Source organism: Anopheles stephensi, chromosome 3, assembly GCF_013141755.1.
Source record: "Anopheles stephensi strain Indian chromosome 3, UCI_ANSTEP_V1.0, whole genome shotgun sequence".
NCBI lineage: Eukaryota > Metazoa > Arthropoda > Insecta > Diptera > Culicidae > Anopheles > Anopheles stephensi.
This window is the reverse complement of record NC_050203.1, coordinates 37,398,166-37,424,769: the sequence shown is the minus strand read 5'-3', so window position 1 is coordinate 37,424,769 and position 26,604 is coordinate 37,398,166. Positions and strand designations below refer to the sequence as shown.

At 44.3% G+C, this 26,604-nt stretch overlaps 1 protein-coding gene across 4 annotated transcripts in view; it reads right to left on the bottom strand.

The window, feature by feature from the left end:
• Positions 1-1,132: 1,132 nt before the first annotated feature.
• LOC118511821 (tyrosine-protein kinase Abl) overlaps positions 1,133-26,604 on the bottom strand; it is a 28,821-nt gene continuing 3,349 nt past the window's right edge. For 3 of the 4 annotated variants that reach the window (XM_036055361.1, XM_036055363.1, XM_036055364.1), the window contains exons 3-8: positions 9,825-10,769; positions 8,836-9,422; positions 8,538-8,769; positions 8,341-8,464; positions 8,108-8,250; positions 1,133-7,756 (exon numbers count right to left, since the gene is read on the bottom strand). In XM_036055361.1, the coding sequence (XP_035911254.1) occupies positions 4,803-7,756; positions 8,108-8,250; positions 8,341-8,464; positions 8,538-8,769; positions 8,836-9,422; positions 9,825-10,769 (4,985 nt within the window). In that variant the 3' untranslated portion in view covers positions 1,133-4,802. The remainder of the gene's footprint in view (positions 7,757-8,107; positions 8,251-8,340; positions 8,465-8,537; positions 8,770-8,835; positions 9,423-9,824; positions 10,770-26,604) is intronic. The other variant, XM_036055365.1, reaches the window with a different exon arrangement.

Genomic DNA, 26,604 nt, shown 5'->3' with positions numbered 1-26,604 from the left:
AGCTCGTCATTGTAGTGACTCCTCCATTGTCCTTCCACACATACGGGGCCAAAAATCCTTCTGAGCATCTTCCTCTCGAACGCGGCTAATAAAGCTTCAACAGTTTTGGACAGAATCCATGTGTCAGAGGCGTATGTGAGGACTGGGACCATAAATGTTCTGTAGAGTCTCAGCTTCGTCCGTCGCGACAGGTGTTTAGAGTAGAGAAGTTTCCTCAGGTATGACCGGTTGGCAGCCAGCACCCTTGCACGTAACTCAACATCAATGTTGTTGTCGGTGCTGACTTTTGACCCCAGATAGGTGAAGTTTTGGACGACTTCGAAGGTGCGGTCACCTATCCGTACATCACTCCTACGTAAATCAGTGTTTGTTAGCAGGGCTGCAGGTTTTGTGCCGCTCACTCGATCCTTTGATAAGCTTCTTCTACATAGGATAGCCTCAAACCAATGATGTCTATGTCATCAGCATATGCCAGGATCTGGATTGACTTGTAGAAGATGGTTCCCATCTCCTAGTTAAGGATGGCTCTCTCTAGCGCCAGATAAAAAAGGAAATAGGCAAGCCCAGCTCCCTGGTGCAGGCCCTTGGTGGTAGCAAAGTGCTCTGAGAGTTTTCCATTCACCGTCATCTGACATGTAATGTTGGCCATACTCATTCTTACAAGCCAGGTAAGCTTGGCCGGGATTCCAAAAGAGCTCATAGCGTCGTACAGTATTACCCTGGCTATGCTGTCATATGCGGCTTTAAAATCAATGAAGAGATGGTAGGAGTGGAGCTGCTGCTCCGCCATCTTCTCCAAGATTTTCCGCATCGATAAATCTAGTAAGTCATAAAATGGCAGGCATTACCTTTGATGTCGTTAGGCCAAGAAAGAAGAAGAAGAAGGTCAATCCAGACCTTGCTATTTTAAACTGACGACAGAGACATAAATGAATTGAGGATTTCCTTATCAAAGCGTCGATCAAGAAAAGCCAGCATATATATAGATAGGCAGAAGACAGCACTAAGCCGTATTCAATATCGAGGACTCCTGCAGCGATTGTCACAAATCACCCAATTTAAAACAAACCGTTACAAACAGATTTCGAAACTTTCTTTCCTCGTGTGCAATGAAAACTCCAGCATCCATATGTTTATGTTTTACAATTTGTTCGCTAATCATTGATTTTCATTCAATTTTCATGCTTTGTTTCCAGTTCCCAATACACAAGTTCTCCTCACTTTACACGCACATAAGCTTGTCGATTTTGAATTGGATTTGTTGTATCTTTAAAGATGGTGTGTTTTGTTATTCTTGTTCGTGGATGAAATATTTATCATAAGGTATTCAATATGCATGACATGTCTTTAATGCGGATGTGTTTGTATGTATATATATATAGTTTTTTGTTTTTTTTTTATGAATATGAATGTAGGTGTACGATTAAAGATGCTGTTGCCCATCTCCTGTTTTTCTTTTGTTTTAGGTCATGCATTTTGAGTGTGCACGCACGCATTCTAAAAATATAAGAATATATTTTATGTATATGTATAGTTTTATGGTCTTCTACGGTTTGCTCCAACCCAGAAAGAGCCCCGGGATACGGATTTTTGTTTTAATACACCTCTGCAAACCCTTTCCGTACGCGTACTTTCGTGCCATTTCGTGTTGCTCACTTCCCAACTACCACCGGCACAGAGCACTGCAATTGCTGGCGATGTTCTAAGTAGTTTTGAATTTACTCTCGTGTTTTTTTCTTTTGATTATGGTGTCGTCGTATTTTGCAGTCAAAAAAAGAAAGAGCTAAGTTATTTCCGGTTTTTTGATTTCGACACCCGTCGTCCTGCACTACATTCACTGAATTCTAAAAGTTAGTTACCTTTTCTCAAACACAAACAAAAATAAACAAAACTCTGAGTGTGTGTGTATGTGTAATATTACATTGGTTTTATGAGTTTACGTTAGAGATACGATACGACCTATATTGGACAATATTGCGTATAGTTTGTTTGATTTCTTTTTGCCGGGTTATATTCATATGCCTCTAGATATAGTCATCGAATGTATGATGCCGGACAATACAACACACACACATCATGTAAATCACTAGCGAATGCTGTTTATGACTGAATGCTCACCATTCCGTTCCCGTGTATCACCCCTATTATTTCGCAATAAAAATCGAAATCGTTTGCTCGCTAACTGTCCTGTTATCCCTGCACACGTGCATACGTATCGGTCGTTCGCTGTATCGACTAGGGCGCAAGTGTTGCAGTGTTGTTGGGGGTTTGGACACCGATCCCCGTCACTTGCTGTTACATAAAAATCCTACCCCTACTACTTTCTACAATAAAATGGAAGTGTAACGAGATTTTCGATTTCAAATAAAATATTAAAATAAAATTCACATCCTTCACACCCACCCCACTGTCGTCTGTTTCCCTGTGGGTCGGGGGAGCACTTTCCAGAGGGCAGCTGCTTATGAATAGGTATGCGTTAAAATCTAATGATAATAGTATAACCATTTACGACTAGCATTTTGCAGTATTTCTTGCCCGTAGTACGGCCAACGTTGGACACGCGACTAAGAGCCCCTCCTTTCACATACCCAACCTACAGGGTGGTCTCCCTTCTAGTACAGTACACACACACACAGCTTAGCGATACGCTTATCTGACCCCGTCTGGCGACATTGTGAGGGATAGAAAAAAAACCCGAAGGAAGCGTACATTTCAAAACACAAATGCGCACCCTTAACCGCTTTTGCCTCCAGTTGTCTCATAATAGTAAAAAAGCGTCTAGAGCTATTATAGGTCTACTTTCCCGTACCTGCCACGCTATTTCAATAAGTTAAGCGACAACCTAAAATCGAAATTATTTATTTCCATCCCGCTTGTGTTTTTTCAGTTCATAAAATGCTGTCAGATTTATGCGGCGGTTTTATGATTCTGTCGAACCCTAAGCGTATCACCGTGGGGCCTCTAGTACAACACCGATGCACAATGTACTTTAAAACTAAAGTCTTAAGCTCTTTGGCTTAACGTTGGATATTAAAATATCGGCCTGCTGATGGTTTGAGGCAATCGTTGAGAGTTCTTCCACACGGACAGAATTAGACAACCGTTCACAAAAAAATGGTTTTAAAATGTTTCCTTCCCACATATTTCCCGCTAACCCAATAATGTTCATTTTTGGTATTCGAACCAAGCACATCTTGCTGCTCGGCGCACTATTAAATTATACGGCATTACATTTACAATCGCAATCGTGTTTGTTTTTTTTTTTTGTTTCTTTGCTGAAGATTAAAAACCTTCCACACGCTGAATATCAAATGGTCCACCAAGAAAAAGCGATCGACTACTCCCCTACTACTCTAAATACCGGCTTTTTGCCTTGGGTGTTTTTTTCTTTAATCTGTTTTTGCACATGCTTATTAGAAACTTAAACGTTTTACAGTCTTCTACGGTTTTACCACCTGGCTTCTAGCCACGTTGTTATCAAAAAGGGGGTGTTGTGTATGTGTTCGAGTGTGTGTGTGTGCCAATTACTCCTGATCTTCAAACTATCACACTACCAAAAATGCCTTACAATTCAGCGCAACAACCTGTACCTGGACCACTGATGGCTGATGCTGTCTGGGATAATCATTTTCCGGAACTTAAAGTAACGCTGTTTGCCTCATGTTGTTAACCATACATACATACATATCCCTGCATTTGCCCATCCTCTCCCATTACTGCAATAAATCCGCTAACGTATTGTTGGGTAAAATTGGGAAGTTTCATTAATCCACTGTGATAAAAAAGAAAAAGAGGACGTTTCGTAAAACGGAGACGTACACACGGAGGGAGGGATGGATGTACAACTGGTGTGTGCCTTGTTCCTTATGTTTCTCGACATTCGTTTCTATGTTTTCTTTTTTGGCAAATTCATTGAGCATCTTTTGTGTAATATCGGTGTGGCTTCCGTTTCTTTGCTAAGGTTTTATTTGCTTTTTGTTTTAAAATTTGTTTCTTTTTTTCTCGCCCGTTTTGCATAATGCGCAAATACTAACCTCATGATAGTTTTACAATTTTTCGATGAATTACGTTTCCGCTCCGGATGGATATTTGCTTCTGTCGCAAATTGTTTTGATTAATTGTCCATTTTCCCGTCTTGTTCGAACTGTTAACTGCATCATATTTGATCTATTTCAAAAGTTTTGGTTGGTTTCAATGTATTTGACTGAATCATACATACACAAATGCATAAGGTATTATAATAGTTTGCGTGTGTATACATAGGCTTACTGTAGGATAATATCTCTCGTGTGTGTGTGTATTCAAAACCATTCATTTTGCGTTACACAGCTGTTGGCGAATGCTTAACAGCCAGAGCTCGAAGAACCCAGTCGAACCAAACGCTGAGAAACGACGGACTAAAGCTTTAACTTGGCGGATATGGTGTAAGCAAATCTGGTTTATCTTTAAGTTGCAATCGTTGCATATCCTTAAAACCATACTTTAAGTAACCTTTAATGGCAATCGATACTCATCACCATCACCAGGGCGGACAATTGAGATTACAAAAGAAAATTCAAAGCCCATAATGCTTCTCCACTCCGTTCTCAATCAATATGGAGAGAACGAGGTAGGCTAGGCGAAACTTAATCACACAGCTTCTGTGACGCGAACAACGATTCCAGTAACCTCCCCTCCCTTTCTATAAGTGGTTTACTAGAATGTTGTCTCGCGTGGTTAAAAAAAAATCGTCAACCAACAAACAACCGATTCAAACCCACCGATTAGAATTCCTCATCGAAATCAACCAACTTTACTTGACCTTACCTGTGCAAGGCATTCGATATCTGCTTCAGCGATTGGCCGACCTCCTGGACGAGCTTTTCGTTGTCTTGCACGTTCTTGTTGCTGGCGGAGCGCAACGAACGGGCCTGATTTTCCACCCGCGTGACTAGCTCTCGGAAATGAAATTTGGCGTGCGGTGGCAGGCTTTCGTTGTCGGCAAAGGACACGCAGCAGGACTGCAGCGAACTGAACCGATCGCTCAGCGCTAACCACTGTGAGGCGGAAATGGTGCCCACCGGCATTTTTAAGCTAGCCTGCAACGATTGCACCAGCTCTAGGATATTATCTCGTCCGCCTGCTGGCGCCGGCGATCCACCGGCTGTCGTCGTTGCCGTCGGTTTGTCTGACTGCTGCATGCTGCTGCTGCTGCTGTTATCGGTTGTCTTTGCGTAGATACTGCTGCCGGTTGTTCCGCCGCTTGAACCAGTACTGGCGGTGGTTTGCATCATGTTCTGTACCGGCGTCGCATAGATGGAAGAAAACTTTGACGGCTTCATCGGGACGGCCGGTTTTTTGTTGTTGCCTAATGTGCCGGCTGTGCCGGTGGTTGGATGCTGCTGCTGCTGGTGATCGGGCGGTTGCTGCGCCGAATCGTTCGATACTCCCACCGATCCTCCGTCGTCTGCCTCCATATTGTTATTGATTTTCGGCCCCATATTGGCCACGCTTTTGGTTCCCAGCTTCGGACTGAGCTGAGCACTCAACGGATCGCTGGGCGATTCTTTCGCTTCCCAAAGCTTTTTTAGGCTACTGATGCTGCCCGTGCTTTTGCGTTTGCCATCACCATCCTCTCCGCCGGCACCGCTACTACCGGTGGACAGATTATCGCCACTCCCACCACCACTGTCCACCTTGAGCGAGTTGCCCTCCAAGCTTTCACGCTTGCGATCGTCGCTCAGCTCAATCTTAATTTCAGTCTTTTTCAACTCGATCACCTTATTGCTATCGATCGGTGCCGATCCGGTCACAATCGTCGAAGAGGCGGCGGTCGTTTTCTTCAACTTCAACGAATTTAGCTCGTTGTTCTCCAGCAGCAACTTATTGCTGGCGTCCAGATTGTTCTTGCCGGACAGGCCGCCAGCAGTCGTCGTGCCGTTTCGCACCACCACCATCGTCGTCGCTTCGCTCCCCTTTCTCTGCGTACGATGAGTTTCATTCTCCGACGACGAGGACGAAGCCGAATTATCGTTATTGTTCAGAATGTTGCCATTGCTGTTGCTGGAAACGGTGGTGTTGATGTTATTGTTGTTGTGAATACTGTGCGGACTGTTGCCCGATTGATGTTTGTTATTATTGTCCACATGCGAGCCGGGCTCGACGACGCCATCACCACCGCTGCTACTACCATTGCTCGATACGTCCGCATTATTTTGATCCACCTTACGTAGCCGTGACTTGAAATCGATAATGCCACCCGCGTTTTCTTCCTTCTTAGCAGGTTGATGAGCCGGCGTTCGCTTTGCCGCATCTACCTTCTTCAGCTGGGTCTTGAACGGTGGCTGCGGAATGCCCGACGCGGAAACGCTATAATTGTCACTAGCCATTGCACTGTTGGCAGACGGTAGGATCGTTGATTTCGACATAGAAACCGGCTTCCGAAGCGAACTAACATCCGAGGACTTGTAGTGCGATATTGGCTGTTGTTGCGGTTCCTGCGTGGTGTTGGTGGTGGTAGTTAACGGTGACGGTGCCTTTGGTAAATGCATCGATTCCGCCAGCTCACTGACTAATTGTGACGCTGGATCGGAAGTGGCCGGCTTTTTACCGCCAGCACTTTCACCCGGTAAACACTTTGGCACATTTGCTACACGCTTCGTATCCGCCGCTCTCAGATCCTTCGAACCAACGGGTGGCGGTGGCGGTGGAATAGAAAGGGGACCGGAATCTCCCACAGGATTGAGCATGGCATCCGCTGGACTGCCGAGCGAGCTGCATGAATCCGTCGACGGTTCCCGTTTGCGCAAACTTACACCGAAGCGCGAACTCGCTTCCTCCACACTCGGTTCCGTATTGCGGACATCGTTCGATGGGGCGATCGGTTTTTCCAGCATGCCTCCTCGCTGCTCCAGAGGAACATCGAATTCCTCCGGCGGAGGCGGAAGATCTACCGGTGGAGGAGGAAACTCGAGATCGGCTAGCGTGGGCTGTACGGCACGTTTCGGACTATTGTTTCCAACCGACCCGCGGAAGGAGGAAAACGTCATCATCGAACCGTCGGTCGTCGTACGATGGCGTTGCAGTTTTGAAAGACTAGCTGTGGCGGAGTTGGACATCGTGACCCCACTCGAGGAGTTGCTACGTATCATCTGTGGTTGTGCTTTGATTGCGGCCGCATTTCGTTGCGCTAGTATACTGTTCGATATCGCATTTGCTGCGGCCATTGGAGGTGGTGGTGGCTCGGAAACCAATGACATGTTTGCATTCAGTCCCATTTGCAGCTGGGACGCACCCGGTGGTAGCGGGCCTGCTACATGTTGCTGCTGCTGCTGCTGCTGCGGTAACTGCTGCTGCACGGGGGGTTGAGCTTGCTGAATGACAGTTCCATCACTTTGGCGTAACGACTCCAGATACGCTCCTATTCGAGCATCCTTCGGTAGCGTGCCGTAGCGGTTGATGGCTTTCTTCACGTTTTGAACCTCCAGCGCACCGACTATAGGTGGCTGTCCCGGTCCTAGCGCTGGCATACACGGTTGCCCACCGGACCCTGGCGGAAGTTGATCGCGGCGTGCCTGGCCGGGCAATCGTTTGCTGCCCCGCGTTTCCAGTCCACGGTTGCCCATGATCGGAGCGCGCTTGAACGAACTTTGCTGCGGCGTTTTTTGAAACCCTATTGGCTCCGGATTGTCTGTGTCCGTATCGGGCGTGACTTCGGTTTGCTCATTCTCGGAGTCGGTGGCCCGATTCATTAGGTTTGCCATGTCGCGGGTAAAACCTGAAATATAACAACCACAAATGTTAATGAAAGACATTCAAACATTTCATCAAAATCATCGAATGCTCGTAGTTAGTTTCAACACTATCGAAAAGCATGTTAATTTAGTATTTTTAATGCAGTTGAAGGGTTCGTTAATGATGGTCCGCAGACAGATACTACAACAGCGATAAAAACACACACGATATTTAGTGATGATTAATATGCACTTATTTATACCGGTTTGGGTTAGATTGCATTCGGTCATTTCATAGCGGTTTAAAAACCAGGTGACCACCAGAGCAACAGTAATTAGATGGAAGCAAGTGAAGGGCCAGGCCAAACGACAACCAATTTTTTTCAATAAAATACCTCGAAACAGCTTATCGATAAGGAAACTACTGCAAGAAGACGATTTTGTGATGGGAATAGCAGTACCGTTAGCGTTATGCTCGCCTTCACCGAGCTTGCAGTTGTCATCATCTCGGTACGTCGAATCACGGCTAGATAGCAAACTGGAAAGAAATTGAAGTCGAAAGCAAAACGTTCGCGTTAGACGCGCTTTAAAATTTAAAGCATTGCGCATATTTCAAGCAAACACATACCTTGTCCTCTTTGGTGGCGCGGGTGCCGTTTTGCCACGCTTGTTTGTTGTCCGCCGCATTTGAACACCAGCGGTTGCAGGTTGCTTGTTGCCAAATGTGCTGAACTTTGAACCAGATCCCGAATCTGTAACGTCCGTTGAACGACAATTAGCAAAAGCTGTTCCTGTCTTACAGCAAACGGTGCACTAAATCCTTACCGGAAATGGGTGTTATAGCAGGTTCATGCTGTGTCTGCTGCTGCTGTTGCGATGGCTGTGGCGGAGGAGGTAGCAATTGCTGCTGCTGCTGTTGCTGCTGTTGCTGCTGCTGCTGCTGCTGCTGCTGCTGCATACCCATGTGTGGCTTCTTGCTCATCTGCGGCGTTAGCTGCATCGGTATCACGCCGACCCCTTGCAGCTGCTTCTCGACCGCTTCGGTAATGGAGGATTCCTGTCAACAGAAAATCTATCCGAATAAGACCTATTAGCGCTAGAGAGACACCCTATCTCTAATTACCTGAAACATGTGCTCCAGATCGTGATGGATGCTTTTGAACGTTGGACGATCTTGAGCATTCCACTGCCAGCACTTCCGCATCAGGTCGTACACCTCCGGTGGGCATCCGGGCGGCCGCTCCATCCGATAGCCTGACTCGAGCTTGTGAAACACGTCCGTTAGGTCGATGCCCGGGTACGGTGACATCCCGTAGGTCGCAATTTCCCACAGCAACACGCCGAACGCCCATACGTCCGATTTGGTGCTGAACTTATTGTAAGCCAAACCCTCCGGTGCGGTCCACTTGATGGGAAATTTGGCCCCGGCGTGTGCCGTGTACGTATCGTCACGCATTAATCGGGCGAGCCCGAAATCGGCCACCTTTACTAGATTGTTATCGCCCACCAGGCAATTGCGTGCGGCCAAATCCCGATGGATAAAGTTTCGGCTCTCGAGATAGCTCATGCCAGATGCGATTTGGGTAGCCATGTACAGCAACGCAACGGCATCTAACGTTTCCCGACCGGCGGTGCGTAGAAAATCAAGCAAATTTCCGTGGCTCATGAATTCGGTGATGATGTAAAATGGTGGTTCGCGCGTGCAGACACCTAAATGATAATACAAACACACACGTTATTCAGATTGTGCTGAGACTTGAACCGTTGCTAATTAAAACGCTTTAAAAATGTTAACGATAATCGCATACCATGTCAAATTCGTTTTTCATTTTTAAACATATTGTCGGTCACAAAAGTGCACCTTGTGTCTATCTTATCGCAGACCGCTTCAAATGATATTTACGAGATAATCTATAAAACCGTCCATCTTTGGTGGAAACATTGTATGTGTTACTTTTTCCAATTATAAAATCTGCTTCACTATTAATCATTATCTTTACGTCGTTCGTAAAATATTTGAAAAGGCACTTCTAATACAAACAATTCTAATCTATCTCTTATCCTACATTGATCCCAACACCCTTTTTATCTACCACCACAAACGACACTTACCTATCAGCTGCACCAAATTTGGGTGTTTCATTTCCTTCATGATGGCGGCCTCTTCCAGGAAATCTTTTAACGCCATCGTATCTTCCTTCAGCGTCTTAACGGCCACCGTATTGCCGTACCGCTTCCACACAGCCTCATACACCTCACCGTACTGTCCACCACCGAGCTTGTGCTTCATCACGATATCCGTCCGGCAAATCTCCCACTCGTCCGGTTCGGGACTGAGCGGGAACACGGTCGGCTTGTTTTGCTTCGGTGCCGGGTACAGCAATGGCGTGATCAAACCGTGCCCTTCGTGCAGCGCACTGTGATGGTGTACCAGCTCGGCCAGCGTATTAAACTTTGCGTCCGCCGTCACGTACACCTTCCCGTCGGAGTCCTCCGATATTCTGTAGTGGTAGACGCGCCCATCATACCGCAAGCTTATGCTGCGCTGACCGGGTGAACTTTCGCTTTCGCGCACCAGAAAGCTACCATTAATGCCGGAGCTAAGCAAATACTCGGCCGCGTTGCGCGAAATGGGTCCATGGTACCAGGAGTGCTTTTCCAGCGAGTTTAATGGGGTCACGTAATTCGACGGCACCCAGCCGACATGGCCGGAATCGGAGTGTGCCTCGCACCATTCGCCAGACTTGTTGTAGGACAGAATCCGCACCTGCTCACCCTTTCGCAGGCTCAGTTGATTTTCACCGCCGGCCTTGAAGTCGTACAGCGCGACAAACAGCTGCGGATCGTCCTCCTCAGGTCCGGGTGCCAACAGGTTCTCCTTAGACGTCCATCGGTGCGCCGTTTCGAAGCTGGACTGTGCCGTGTTCGAGCTGCCCTGCGAGTGCATGGTGCCGGTGTGGTTTTCCAGCCCATCCTGATTCTGGCCGAGCAGGTCCGTCGGCAGCAAACTACCCGGCGGTGGTATGTGCGGTAACGGGCGCGATTGGAGCAGTGCCTCTGTAAGGGGAAGACAAACAAAAACAAATATTAAGAAACATACTTCCATTTAAGTGCTTCAAGAGAGTGATAGAACGTTGCGTGCATATGTTGAAAGGTTTAAATATTCCACGTTCCGCCAATACCTTCAGAAGACAGCACTATTCGACAAGCGAAGTGAACAAGTTCATTGCACTGACTCCTCCCATCTTCAATTTTAAACCTTGCAATTATTTCAATTCGATGATGGATTAAATTCACCGTGGGCATAAAATTCCACCCAGCCGAGACAGCCCACGAACGAAAGCCACTACTTTCTGCCCATGCTTGCCACCACCAATTCGACTACAATTTCGTGAAGGCAACCCCATGTGCAAATGCAAAATGCTTTTCGAGACCTTCAAATATGCACCCCCAAAACATCAACGCATCGCCACCACCCCGAGACTAATTCGCCGACGCCATGATTCACACATGGACATGGCAATGGCGTGTGAAAAGAAAGCACAAGCACGCTGCTCTGCTCTGGGCCAGCCAGCCCTGGTCGCTTTCCGACAAACAACATTTTCCAACGAAAGCGTAAGTGCGATTGATATGTCTATGCCAACATCGGCACCGACTAAGCGAACACTTTCCCCCCTATATCTGGCCCCGTGTGCGTGTTTGTGTGTCCGCCTGAACGTTAAGATGTTATTAATGGTAACCATTATTATTCACCCGCAAATACATCATTACCGAAGAATGTGCTTTTCCCATAACGAACGATCCCCGAGTTCCAATCAGATGCCGTTTTAAAAGGAATCGTGGAAAAATCGTGAATGTTATTAAGCTGGGCCAGAAATTTGCATGTGAATGTGGCTACAGGATTTTTCTCATTGCATAGACTTGTTCAGTGCGTCGACTTGCTTAAGAATAAGATATTTTAATTTATTTTTAAATTTGTTTCTGAAGGGGAAACGCTGATAAACGAAATCTTTGTATAAATTCTATTAATCACAATACATGGAAAAGGCCCAGCACTCACCACTTCGGTTTTACGAACGTAGGCTGCAGTATTATTGGGGAATAATACTGCAGCCTACGCTTAAATATAAATCATATAAATCTGACCCACTTTCAACTTAAATAATTTAAACTTCATCCCTATTAAGTGCATCAAACGACCTTTGTTTTTTGTACCGTTCCCTTATAGGCGACGACAAATTAGCGTTGTCTGTGATAGTTTCACCAGATATCAAAACACCAACCAACACCGTTTAGTCACGGACGTCTAGGTCTAGGTCTCTACAATACACTATCACCCCCATCAAATGCACAACCCGCCGACTTCCCGTCCGAGAAACGCAATTAAAACGTGTCCGAGAGCGTGTGGTGTAATAAGGTCGAGGGCAACATGTGCGGGATACCAATCTTGTACGCAGAGAGCAAACGTACAAACGACGCAAGAGAAAATTCGCAGTGCATGATCAATGTTTGGTCAGACTACTTTCCTTACCGTTGGGCACATTGGGCATTTGGGGGATTGCAACCTCAAAATCCAAATGGAGCTAATGATGAATTTGGATATTCAAAATAAGAAGTATACTAGTTTTTAATGTTTTTAACAGATTTTGTTTAAAAATGATAAAATAAAAATTTAGTCTTCTATAACTACAAAAGTTCTTTACCGCTCCTAATAAAAAGTTGATAAGCAAATTTCAAGGAGACTAGTAAAACAATATGGCTGATTAAAGAATAAGAAAATTAATAAGAATCTTGTGTCAAACGAAAACTGTTCATGTAAGATATTCATCATGCCATTCAATTACTTCATGAGGCTTCTAGGACCTTTGAGCGCTACAATTAATTACTATTTTTCTACGAAGAAAGAATTCATCTGTCCCGAATTGTTTCATTGGAAATTGGTGGACAAACTATCACAAAATAGTGGTCTAATGTGATCAAAGTGCTTCAAAAACACATTTTTTATGATACTATCCGATTCAAATTTCTCGAATCCTTTTGAAACACAAGTATGTAACTAAAAATTGAGGTAGCAGATTATTCGTATTGCTGTTTATAAAATAATGATATCATCCAATCTGAACTGTTCATTCCCCGTAAAGAGGCTTAATTATCCAACTGTGAGGCTTCATCAATAAGCCTAGTCTAGATGACCGGCATTACGTAGTAGGTCGTTAAGAGAAAAGAGAGAAAAAGTTATAAAACGTAAAAAAATCATTTTCATCGAAAAAAAATTTTAACATGTCTCACGGAAAAGGCAAAAATAAAAAATAAATCATTTTTTATGATATTCTCAAAAAAACTTGTATTGCTGCATTTATGTTACGGATGGTACTGTCTACTACTAAAGCCCTCGGGCATTCACGGAAACTATTGCAATTTTTTTTCTTTTAGTGAATCGGATTAAAATACGACTTTGGAAAAACGGTGATGGAGAGAGTAATTTTATCCCGAAATTTGCCTTAATTTGCCCACTGTGCATCGTCACAATTAAGTGTATCTAGCTTCGGAAAAATGTTTCATTTGGCGTAAAAGGGAAGCAAACAAGTAACAAATATGTGTTGTACTGGACTAGACGATCAAGGACTCTGTTTGTTGCTTTTGTTTGTAGATGTTACCATCAATTACCTCGCCCATTTTTGTTGACTTTTTCTGGCCTGCCCTAACGATGATGAACATTCTACATACCCCACATACGATACTCCGTCCGTATACGGTTACCAAAATCTATATTACTACCATACCCAGAATCAATAGTCGATAGCATCATTCGAAACTCTCAAAACAGTGGATGGTCGACCTTGACATCACCTAACTTTATGCCCGGTTTTGGCATATCGCAGTGTTGGATAGTGGCCAAACTGCATTATGTCACACCGGTGCACAACAATAGGTTGGGTGTTTGTTCAAACGTGAAACATAAATTGCAATGGCAATTACCTTGGTAAAGGAAGTACACATAATGCAGAATAAACACAACTCAACCCACATACCACCGACTGCTGGAGCAAAACCACCGGTGTGTGTGCTCCATTAATTTTTAACCATAAATCAGGGCATGGAAAGAGGTTTAAAGCGTTTCATGTCATGCCAAAGAATGACTTGAACAAGAAGCAAATTATTATCGTTTCCTAAGAAGAATCAAAGAGGATTAACAATAACGTTGACGCGTATCCTAGAAAACTGCTTTACAAATCCGAATCGGATCAAACTTAATAAAGATTAAAATGACTCATGGAGTATGCATTCATGCAAGCATTTTATAATAAAACATCATTAATGAATTAACAACATGATAACAGACCATCAAAAATCCCCTGTTTCTTGCGTCCTTAATCAGCGTTCCCACCACATGGTTAAAAGTTGACAGAACTTTCTTCACCCAGCAAACATAACGGCTATAGCACTACGCAAAACAAGTTTGCTTACAAATTTTAATAGACATCTCAAACAAATTACTTTACCAGAAATCACCGCCAGTTCCAACCCGGCGAAACCATCAACTCGCTAAGCATCCCATTCATTTGGCGAACGAACGAACCAACTAGCTTCAATGAAGATAGACGCAAGAAAGCAAAAAAAAAGACAAATAGTATAACGTTACATACTTCTTTTGCCGGCTCGGCTAGTCAACAACAAGCCGGCAGCGGCAGCTCCGATCTCCTTGGCTTGTGTGTAAATATAAACATCAACAGTACCACCCCGCAGCAGCACGGCAACGTCCGAGACTGGCGGCCACCGCATACTATCGTGTTGCAACGTCACTAAGACCAAAGTACACAAACAAATCGGTGGGAACCACTTTATAAACATCGAGTAGCCGCCATCACGTCATCTCGCCGCACCATCATCCGCAGATAATCTTTCGCTCATTCGAGTGTGGGGTCCACCGTTTGGGACGCTTACTTTGGCGAAGAAATTGGATAGCACCAGTCCCGGAATGAATGGTAGCCCAAAGTTTACACTTGTGTCTGGTCGGGGAGTTCCTGGCGTAACGATTCGTCATTCCGAACTTTGGCACCGGTTAAGAACAATCGGGCAGTTTACATTCGATCAAGATCGTCTAATAATGCTAGGGAAGAATAGACAGCTGGACGCACACGCTCATCCAATTTCGCTACATATAATGATGGTAAGGTTAAATCGTGATTTTGTTGGCAATTTCGTACAAAAACCATCCTCACTCTACCATAGAACACAATGACGATCCAATAATAACAAATACCATTCATATTGTTCGGTGAGCCGGACCCCCAGCGACCGAACAGTCGTCAGTCACGTCAAACCTGCCAGAGCCGAACGGCAGCAAATCAGTTCTTCCCACCGGGGCGAAGGCATTCGAAATGGTAGTTAGCCTGGGCCATGATACAACAGGCGATAAAAAACACACATACACACAACGACCCGCCAGATACACAATCGACATGACGTAACCTTCACAAAATCAAAGCGGTGCCCGGCGATAGTGGCTTCCTGCTTTAGGGTTTTGAGCAATTGCCGCCACCGTTGAAAATTCACACAGTGTGCTTTATACTACCCCGGCCCAAGGGACCAACGCTACTCCCAGCGACGCAAATGACACGCGATCGCGCCACTGTGTGTGACCGCAGAACACGAACGTACGCAACACGTTCCCATCCATGCAGCAGCAGAGACGCGAGTGGCGGGCTTCGTTTCACGGGCTTCTCCCAATTGGCACATTTGCACATAATGTCACGAATTAGTACACACTTAAGATGAGCACGAAGAAGACCAACAGCCAATAGAGTCACGCAACCTTGCCGGTAGTCTCCATTTGCACTGACGTCCGATAGGGGTCATTCCCAATATCATATACCCCCAGGGAGGCTTAGGTTAGGTTTTCTATATTGCGTCACTTCTTCTAAGCTTAACGACCTGCTAGGTCATGACGGCCATATAAAAGATTACTTTATTTCCGGTTACGTATCCGGTTGAATTATTCCTTGCTTCGAATAGGATTCGATCTCCGGTCCTGACGTGTGAAGATCGGTGGCTGTATCGCTTCTGTAAGCAGACTACACATAAGGTGAGCATAGTACACACTGAGCATGATCAGCATGAAGAAGACTGCAACAGAGTCATCCGACCTTGCCGGTTGTCTTGCAATGGCGTCCGATAGGGGTCATTCTCAATATACCATCCTAAAGAGGCTTAATTTAGTTCTCAAATTTGCGCCACTTCTTCAGGGCTTAGTGCTCTGTTAAGGTCATGTCGGCCAAATGATGGCTCACTAGAGCTTATTGATACCACATAACCGGATAGTCAGTCCAGTCGTTGTTATAGGAGGATCAAGTTAGTTGTTATAAAAAGAAGCTAAAACTTTAGGGAAATTCTTCAAAATTCTCTAATAGACATTAGAAAAAAAATTGTTTTCTGTTTCGAAAACCCACGATCGGGACAAGATTAGATATCACCATTAGTCTATACGGCTACTTGCGGAACGAATTCGTGTGGCTGGATGTGTATGTTGTTCTTCTCCCAGCAGCACCCGGTACAAGATTGCTCGGAGTGTACAAACGTAAGCGTGATTTCCGTTAGCATATTTTACACTGTTTATTTGAATTTCCTCCTCGGAACACACCCATTACCGTTCTTTAACTGATCACCGGCTACCAACTAGAGTTCTAGAGTCTAAAAAGCGAAAGAGAATCGCTTACGAATACTTTCCACCATCACACTTACACACACGGTGGCACTGCTGCACGCCGACTCTCCCGGACCAACCATCTCGTCAATTATAACACTTATTTCCACCTCAAACATCACCACCCTCCACACGCCCATCCCCCAACCAGATACACATCCAACATCCGCTATCCGTTGGACGAAAAACACTCCGTGGTCCGTGTTCTTGTACTCACCGCCGCGCCAATAACCGGCAGCGGAAGGTATGTAACCGAAATGTGGCTAGCGGTTGAATCCGGAGACCGAACACCATTCCACCAACTCTCCCCCATCCCCTGCCGCATTATTTTCACATGCCGGTCTTCCAAAGGAAATTGAAACACACACAAACACACACACCCAGGAAACAAAACTACACACCAGAGATTGAAGCAGCGAATGAGAGTGTGGCCACCGAAAACGGAAAAATTATCCCGGCACCCTCCTTCGAATGCTGCACCATGTTGTGCCCTGGTGTGACGTGACGGTGCGTTTGGTTGTGTGCATGTATGCGCTGCTCTCCACCTCGCACGATAATGCATTCGAGCCGTTCGGAAACCATCAATCTTGATTCTCCGCCGTGTTTGAACTCCGGGAGATGGAGAAACGATCGCCTGACCGGTCTCGGTGTTGTACAGGGAGCCGCCGACCACGAGATGTAGGAGCAAAAGTAACGGTGTAGGACGATACACGCTAAGCACACCAGCCCACATTTTGCTGGTGCACCCATTGTCAAGAGCAAACATCATGCCGGTACTGCTCTCGTTGTCAGCCAATCAAGACATATTAAAACATTGCAACCGAGAGACGAAATATCCAGTTTCTAACGCGGAACGGCGTGCTGTTTTAGACTTTAAGAATTTTATTGCTTTTTTAAGGTAGTTATTCACTTAAAGTATGCATTAAAAATAGACTGGTTTCCACAACCACCATTTGATACCCAGAACATGAAAATGGGCAGAAAAAGTTCTATAGTGTAATCAATTAATTTGAAGTAAATATGGCCAAATATTCTGCGAATTAAGGCTCGTACTGAGCGAGGAACCTGGGACTAGTGTATTCCTCTGCGAGCTTTAAATAACACTCAGAGACTCGAAAATATCTGATAGGAGACCAGAAAACAGCTGCTGCAGATCATGTTTTACTCGCTCACTGAACAACCGCTTCACGGTCTTGACCTGCTGTAGAAGTCCTCGATACTGCTCACGGTATAACGCCGTCGTCAGCCTAACCAATATATTAGCCCTTCTGCCGCATCACATTAACACAATCAGTTTGGGCATATCACACCTCCTCTGTCTTTGTGGACTAAATAGTAAACAGTCTTAACGGGTTGGATCGTCGTTACGGGATGGTCGTGATGATCATTCTCAGGACATGACTAGCCCAACGCTAAGATTTAAAATTCCCTAGACAATGGTGAGATCACCGTACAGTTCGTAGGCTCTTAAATTATCCTTCCATACATACGGCGCCAAAAATTCTTCTAGTCTATTGATAGGAAATAATGGCTTTATTGAAGGGTAGTTTCATCGTTGTGAATCTAGGATGCAAGAATGGACATTGACAATATCCTGAATAAAATAGATTTTTTTAACCGAAAACACATCAGCCTTGTCTGATACGAAAGCTGAGTGATGTGACAGTCATTCAAGATGTGTATATGTGAAATATATTTTTTGGCGATCTTCGATCGAAGACTCTCGATCCCTGACCCACAGCAGTGACCAAGAGATTTTATAAAGTAAACCTCTATCGGAGGACGTTCTCCAATCACCCTTTATCAAACCCAGAGTAGCAACTGAACGTTAAGGCTGCGAAAGAGATTAAAAAGTGCGAATGTTTTATTTCTAAGACAGTCATGGCTAAAATACCATCTGTTTTCCTGATGACGAATTAAAATTGCTTACGAAAGAAGACAAGAATATCTAAAGGAGGTCAGATTCGGGCCATGTAGGACACTTGTAGAAGCCCAAGCAGACCATATTACAATTAATTAACATGAGCAGCTGACGGCACCTCATGCAGAGATCATTGGATTTTTTAGGAAAATCTCAATCCCAGGACCTTATCCAACAATTATGGCTTGGATGTTAATAAAGTTCCAATAATAATATTCAAGAAAGAGTAGTAACTGAACACCATGGCTCAGAAAGAGAAATGTAAAAAAAATACTTTTTAAGACAGCCATGGCCATAGTGCCAGCTCTTTTATTGATGACCGATTAGAACTACTCACGTGAAGACAAAAACAACCAATACGTGTCAGATTCCGGTCACCTATCAGTGTTGTAGGAAACTTCTAATATAGCAGAGATCTACGACGTAACCAAAGTCTGTTTGCATGAACATTCTTCTGAAACGAAGGTTGACCATGTGACGATAAACATGAGCATCTGACGATGCTTACGAAAATTTTCTTTTGAACGGTGAGTGTGTCATCGATCGAAGAGACATCCATCCCTCATCTTACCTCAGCTGTTACCAATAGCCATTTTTTTAGGGCTATCTGGTAGTCCAGCGTTCTGTATTAAAGCAGCATCAGATCTCCAAGACACATACACAGCTTAAAATGCGAATAATGAATTCTTATGACAGCCATGGCAAGGTACCAGGTAATTGGCATAACACCACTCACTTCTTGAACGTATGAATAGTTATTCGGCTACTATATATCTACTAACTCCGATGGAGTAACTTTATCTAATTTTTCCAGTAAATTGTACACTTTGTCTCTTTGTGACCAGAGTCCAGAAAAATTACTAGATCATCTTGGAAACCCTGCAATGCAAAGCTCTGTAAATTAAGCATTCCTAACGCGTTCAACTACTGTATGTTAAATAGGATTTCTTATTACTTTAAATCTATCCTCCCATAACAAAACAACTACCGCAAACACCTAACTCTGCTCCGTCGGACAAATATTCTACATACCGTGCGCTGCGTTCGGTCTACAGAAGAAAAGCGAAAGCAAACCAACGAGACGCGAAGAAACCCATTACACAAACAATTCGCTGCTGCCCCCTCCTCCTGCCCCCGGTCATCGGAGCAGATAAAAATAATTGATGCAATAATACATACATTCCATGCCATAAAGAGCGTAAATTATTCCATCCAAACATCACCAGCAAGTCGTTGCACGCATAATGCAATAGTAAATGCTTTTTCACCGTTGCCAACCACAACCCGAAAGAACGATTGTGCATGGTAAATTGTGCATGTAATTCATCTTCAAGTTGGAAAGTTCACTGCCAATCCACTGGTCTGATCCGGACGACGAGGAGATCGAGATTGCGGTGAACGATTCCATTGCGTTAGCTAATTGACTCCCAGAGCAGTGAAAAGTTGCTCACCGAATTACGGTAAGATGAATGCCGGTGTAGTGTTGTACTATTTACCCACACGCCCAGTCGGCTGTGTAGAGATCTCGAACGCAAATGATACATTGAGAAAAATGTCTTCCTAACCTTTCGGTACCTCTGCCAAAAGAAAATAAAAACTTTAGATCCAACTTGGTGAAAGTGACCACCAAAGGGTACATTAATGACTCTAGCCAGCTACACTTTGCATGGGGTGCACGCCACACTCACGACAAAGCTGGGATAAAGAATGGGGAGAAATGTTTAAAAATAGGCGTTTAAGATATTTTCATCATTTCGGTGGGCATTGCAAGTTTTTTTTCTTTTGATGTGCATAAGCGAACCGAACCTTTCATTCGTTGGTCAATGTTAAGCTCGTTGTGACATTGCAAAACTTCAAGGATAATATCGTACAGAGATTAGACTTATTTGTGTTTCATGGCCAATTAAAGTTCAGACGTGCATAATCACGATCGAGTTTAAAAAAGTGTTTACAATGTATCTTTCAAAGAAGCGATCAGAGAACCACTTTCCTGAAGGTAAAAATTCTTCAACATTTTCACGAGAACGCCACGGTAAATTGCATTTCTGCTTTTTGACACCATTTCAATTTGGCCAGGCGAAAATCTTTCACCCTCAGCCACGGGAGTGTTTGGTAGGCCGTTCTCTTTATCATGGCTGGCGAAGAACTTCCTTGCGCGCTGTCCTTGAATGTGTGGAGGATGATGATGCTGATGGTCTCTTTCTGAGCACGGGACCGACGACGACAGCGACTATGAGACCATGCTCTGCATGCTTATTCCCTGCTGTTCCTGCTTTCTTTGCCATCATCATTCCCTGTTTGGCGCTATCCTCTCTCTATCGGTCTATCTGTCTCCTTCTCGTGGTGGTCTCCAACACTCACTCACTCACTCCCACTTTTGCGGATTCATTACCGTGTACGGCAGCAGGAATACCATATAAGGATAAACTCTAGGCGTAAAGCTCGACTCTCTTATGCTTGGCGGGGTTGCAAACGCTATTGCTGCTGGTGTGCTGGAGCAGCGGAGCTGCTGTCGGTATCACAGCGGACAGCTGTTGTTTTCCATAAACGAAAGAAACAACACCACAGGCTGCATTGGACAGTTGGTTTCATTTCCTACCTCAATAGGACACGGATCAATATTTAATCAACGCAGTACGAACTTTCTCGTGAGTGCGATTTTTTTGTTTTTTTAGCCAGAAAGGAAAATTAAATTTGACTACTTTAAAGGAACATAACATTAGTACATAAACTTTCCACCGGTAAGGTAAGTTTCAGTAATATGATTTTGACATCATATGGTGCGTTGTTTGCTTAACCGAGGCACGTGTAAGGCTTCGCAGGAAATAGGTAACATTATGCAAGTGGGTAGCGGTTCTGGTGGTGGTGGGTATGGATTGTTTATACAACTCGCATTATTACTCATGTAACTAATCCTAGCCACAGCGCCATACAATTCTCTGCACATGTGCGCATGCATGCACTCAAAACCGCAGAAAAATCCTCGCACGTAACATAAAACGTGCACAATGTTGTTGACAATGATCATAAGACATCATCAGAACGGTAACTTATTAAGTTAAACGAGCGATGAAATCGATTTGTTTTTCAGTTATAACAAATTTAGTGACGGCATAGAAAACCCGCAATGTAGATAATGGTAACATGAACATTAAGTGATAAACAAGCAAAGAAATGTATTCTTCTTCCTTGGCACTACAACCTCGAATGGGCTCGGCCTGCCATTTCTGGCTTTCTGTGACTTAATTTTAACTATAACAAGGTAGACAAGCCTTGCGTACGGGGAGGCAGTCTCTGAAGGGATTTGAACCCCGGTCCTGCCGTGTGGAGGCCGGCACCACTGTCACCACGGCCACCGGACCCGCCCCAGAGAAATGTATTAATAACCTCAAAAATAAATTGACGATCTTTAAAAATTCGTCCTTCGAAGATCTTTGAGCCTCACCCATTTTTAAGGCTGTTTGAGGACATTTCGAGAAGGATTTGTAGTCCCAGGCTGAGAAAGCGTGGAGGCGTTCATGCCCGGTCTACTAGTAAGACCGGGAAATTATTCGAATTTTTTGTATGCTCATTTTTACAGATGCCCACTTTGGATGCTTGAAAACGACAGGTACTAGAAAGCAAAACTTACTGATAACACTAACCTGATTCAAAATAACATTTTTAAATTATCAGGTTGAATAGTTTAAGGTATGTTTGACAGGTCAAAATTTATAGAAAACAGCTTTTTAAAATTATTCATATGTACAAAAAGAACGGCTTCGTTACTAGTCCAACAGGACTTCCAAGGGGTGGCCATTTGAAAATCTAATTGAAATGGTATTTGAGATAAATAACCTCCTAAACATTATTGCCTCTCTCTCACTCCTTAACCTAACAACCTCTTAGGTCATGCCTGCTAGTTCTGGCTTACTATAATTAATGAAACCTTGTTGGATAATCAGTCTTCACTACGGTGGAACGGCCCGAATGGCATTTGAACCCCAATCTTGCCGTGTGAAGCCCGGCGCCGTAGTCGCCTCTATCACCAGGACGACCAAACATTTTTGAATTGTCTCTAATCCTTTATTAATCTTATTCTGCCAGGTTTGGCTTGTGTTTTAAAGACTCGCTAAGAATATGTTCACTCAGTAATGGTTTACTAGGAATATTAACAACACGTAGCGTAGTAAGAATGTCAAAGATGAGATCCGATTCTCGATACCTCTCAATGTGTTCTTCTTTTTCATTGGCCATTGACTAGACGTTAGAGACTCTAGCGGTTCTTGGCGTGTCGACATCAGTTGCAGATGATTCAGAAAATGCACCTAACAAATCTTCAAATCAACGAATGTGATCCAATGCATTCAAGGAAAAAAAATTACCATACTGTTATTATACCATTATAAGAACTAAAAAATCAAATACGTATATTCGATAAGAAAACATCAACGCATTTTCGGAAGCGGACTTTTTCCATTGCTCGGTGTGTTCTACGAATTGTCCCAACAACGCATTAATTTACCGGAAAAAACCAGGAAGTGCCGGTGGAACTATGCAACTCTCTCTCTCTATAACTCTTTCTCTCTCCTCAACCTCACACATACACACTCACATCAACTCAGCAAGGACCTCTTTCATGTACAAGTGGCTGCTGCTACGATTTCCAAAAAACATCGCTTCTGCGCACAGATGCTCCCGATGGTGTAGTGACGACAACAACTACGACAACGAGTTGTAACCGTGTACAGTACACACACACACAGCCAACCAATCCTCCCTTTCTCCAGCAGAGCAAGTTTTCAGCCATCCCGGCATTACTAGACGCTGGATTGGGGTGGCTTCAACCCCCGCAGCAGCAGCAGCAGCAACTCAACCAACGTCCGCGCTAAACGACAACAGAGAAGTAGAGGCCACGGCGACCACGGTCGCTACACACGCGCATGTACGCGTAGTAACTACACCGAGATGCTTTGTTTCGCCTTTGTCTGGAAAAGATTGCCGGCATTTGGACAACACAAGAAAAGGTGGCGTGCTTCATCAACTGGTGAATACTAGGCAAATGGAAGAGAGAGGGAGATCAACAAAAAATATGTGAAATTCAAATTGCCTCAAAATTGCGTCTGCTGACAGTTAACTTGTGCTGACAGTGGCATATTTAACGTATCACGTGCAAAAATATGCCATGAATGTGAAACTATCATACACTTGTACTACTGCAATCCTTGAGTATTTGCGAAGGATTCGGTAAAAATTTAAACGAGTGTCGTTTAGAAGCCAACTCGTTTTTATAAATAAAGTGCAAATCCAACTCAAAGCCAAGTGAAAATAGAAATGTCATCCGTAAGGGCCTCTCCTTGCGGCATTGAACATATCACGCTTTTTTCGTGCAGGTAGCGCCTAAGGAGTATATTTTTAAACCTTCTAAATCTCAACCCAATCGCATTCGAAAGGTTAACGTGCACAGCGCAAATCAATCGACATTTGCTTAGAATCCTCTCCCTATCCATCCATATCGGCACACATAGATTTGGAAACGACTCAACAGAACGGTCGGAGATCGAACGACATCAATATATGCCAACAATTCGGACAACAGCTACAGACGCTTCTGCCTGCGTGTGCTGATATACTTTGCGATGCTATGATGATTCGGAATGTTTAATTGGATTCTCGATCCCATTTAACCACGCTCAATTAGGGGCCGGAGTTGTTCGACAAACAGCGATACGAGGGGACACAATGTGCGATCTTGTTTGTTCCAGAGACGGTAAAGACTGTATTGTGAGTAACGAACGAACATAACAAGAGCATGGAACAGTCATGCAGTGTATGCAGTTGGGTGTAATATCTGTTTACTCATTGTTTTGTTTCACAATCTTTTTGCTAAACATTGTGCGACCATTTTGTTGCCTATTTTGTCCATCATCATGCAGTTAAAAACCTCCCAAAAGCCATCCTCATGCTCATGGAGGAAGTTGCTCGTGCTCAGTCAAATATCAAATTGAAGACTCCAAGACACGAAGGTAGAATGCCTTCCTCAAGGGTGTTCAGTACACTCACACACCAAGCTATTTACCATCGACTTTTGCTAACCTGTCTTGTAAAGAAATAAAAGAGCTTGAATGTGACTGTCAGTGGCCCACCTTAATAGACCATTCTCAGACTCTCCCTCCACCCGCAACCCCTGCCCCTGCCTGGTGCGGTGGAGGACCAACGGCAAGAAACATTCAAGCGTGTGATAGTAATTACCACTGCAACCGATGGGTGGTACTTGTGTGTGAACGGCTGCTTGTTGCTGCTGCTGCAGCATTCGTATGTGTCCAGGTTCGTTCCACGCTACTCAGTCGTAGTTCCAAGTGCACTCTCGTGATGCATTTGCGCGACCGGGTAACGAACGTTTCAACCATTCATGCGTAAACAAATCGAAAACAAAGATTTGAGAAGAAAAATGCATCAAAGAGGACAGGGGTATATCAATTAGAGGACCCTTCGGTATGGCTAAACAAAAGAAGGGTATCTACCAATACCCGTGGGCCATGATTTTCGTCCATCTTTTGCTATTTGAACAAACCGTTGGAGGGTTGAATACTGATGGAGAACGTTGACTTTAGGAAAACCATTGTCTGCAATCTTTTGTCACGGATACTTTTTTGTAAGTATCAACCACAATCTTCATTAAAATACCATTTGTGCGATAACTAACTAGCGATACACAATATGATGCAAATTGCACCATTTACTAGCGTGTGGACCTTGACGTTTCAAATTGAGCATCATGTTTTGTTGCCTGTACTACACTTGCTGTAGAGGAGATCATCAACATTTTATTGATTTTATACACACTTTTTGTTAGCAGTCGGATATTGGCGCAGTAATAAGCCATCAGTGACGGATTACAGCATATGCGAACTAAGAAGATGCTTAAGGCCCCGTTAATATTGTTAGGGGCTAAGTTAGAGGGAAGTTATCTTCCTTTAAACTGGTTGTAGGGTCCTGGAAGACTTGATCATTTCAAGGCTTCTTCTTAAGTTCGGGATGTTCCATCCTCCTAAGGGGGCTCGTATAATGTCTCCGCAAAGCTTCTGACTACAACCCAACCGAAAGATTCGACGTGTTAGGACCCTAAATATTTCATTCTGTTTACGGCCTGCTAGCGGCTGGATCCGCCACTACTAAACGATTAACTTTTACAGAATCAATTTAATTAAAACCGAATCCATTTGGCGTGCAGTTTTGACCAAACCGTCTCTGACGTAGTACATTTTCCGATCACTTTGAGGACAAAACAGAGTAGAACGTGGCCCACAAACAACTGAAAATGCGACCATTTATTAATTTTCTGCTTGGATAAAGGAATCGATCAAATTGGAATTGGAATTGTTCATTGCCATCTGAAGTTTTTCCTTTTTTAAGGCATTATAACTTCGAGGCTTCCATTTCTAGCATTTTTAACTAAATGTTACCCGTAGCTGGATATTTAGTCGCACGTAAGGGGTACCGGTCCGAACGAGATTCAATACCGTGTGAAGACCGGGGTCCCGCTATCGCCTCGGCCACCAGATCCTTATTAAGTCTATATTATTTTAATGCAAACGGTTTGAGCTTTAGAGCGCCAACGATACTACCACTACCAGTGTTCAGATTTACAAACAACATGAAAACCGTTTTTACCGGTATTCGGCATTTCATAGCGTAACCATCATAAAATCTGTTCGCCTCCTAAGTACGCTCACACCCATCTCAATAGCACATACACTCCGTACAGCGGAAAACAATCTGGCATGATGCGAGATGAGGCGGCAGGCACCAGGGCCCTGTAAATCTATTTAATTCAAAATCCTCCCGAGAAGAGAAGGCACACAAACCGGCACCAACAACAGCCCATTGCAATGTGTTGAAAGTATTGTAAAGTAGGAAAAATAATAGGGGAAGCAGCATTATTTCACCCCTCTGTAGACCACCGCCTGCATGCATGCCTGCCAGCTAGCTACGATGATGGTCTGCCTCCAGGAGCATAGCCAAACAACGGGCCAGCGCACACAGCCTCCTACGCACATACACACACACACAGACAGGCCAAAGATGCGCCTAACTAAGAACGAACGGGGTGGGTGCTGGACGAATGAACGGTGGTGGTCAATCGATAAGCATGTTGTGTGTGAGTGTTTCCTCCTTTTTCCTATTTGTTCTTCCTTCATCTTTATCATCCGTTTTCGATTTTTCCTATGCGCGTCCCAACATGATAGCGGCTTGGAAGACGTTGGCCGGTTTCGTTGGTGTGTGCA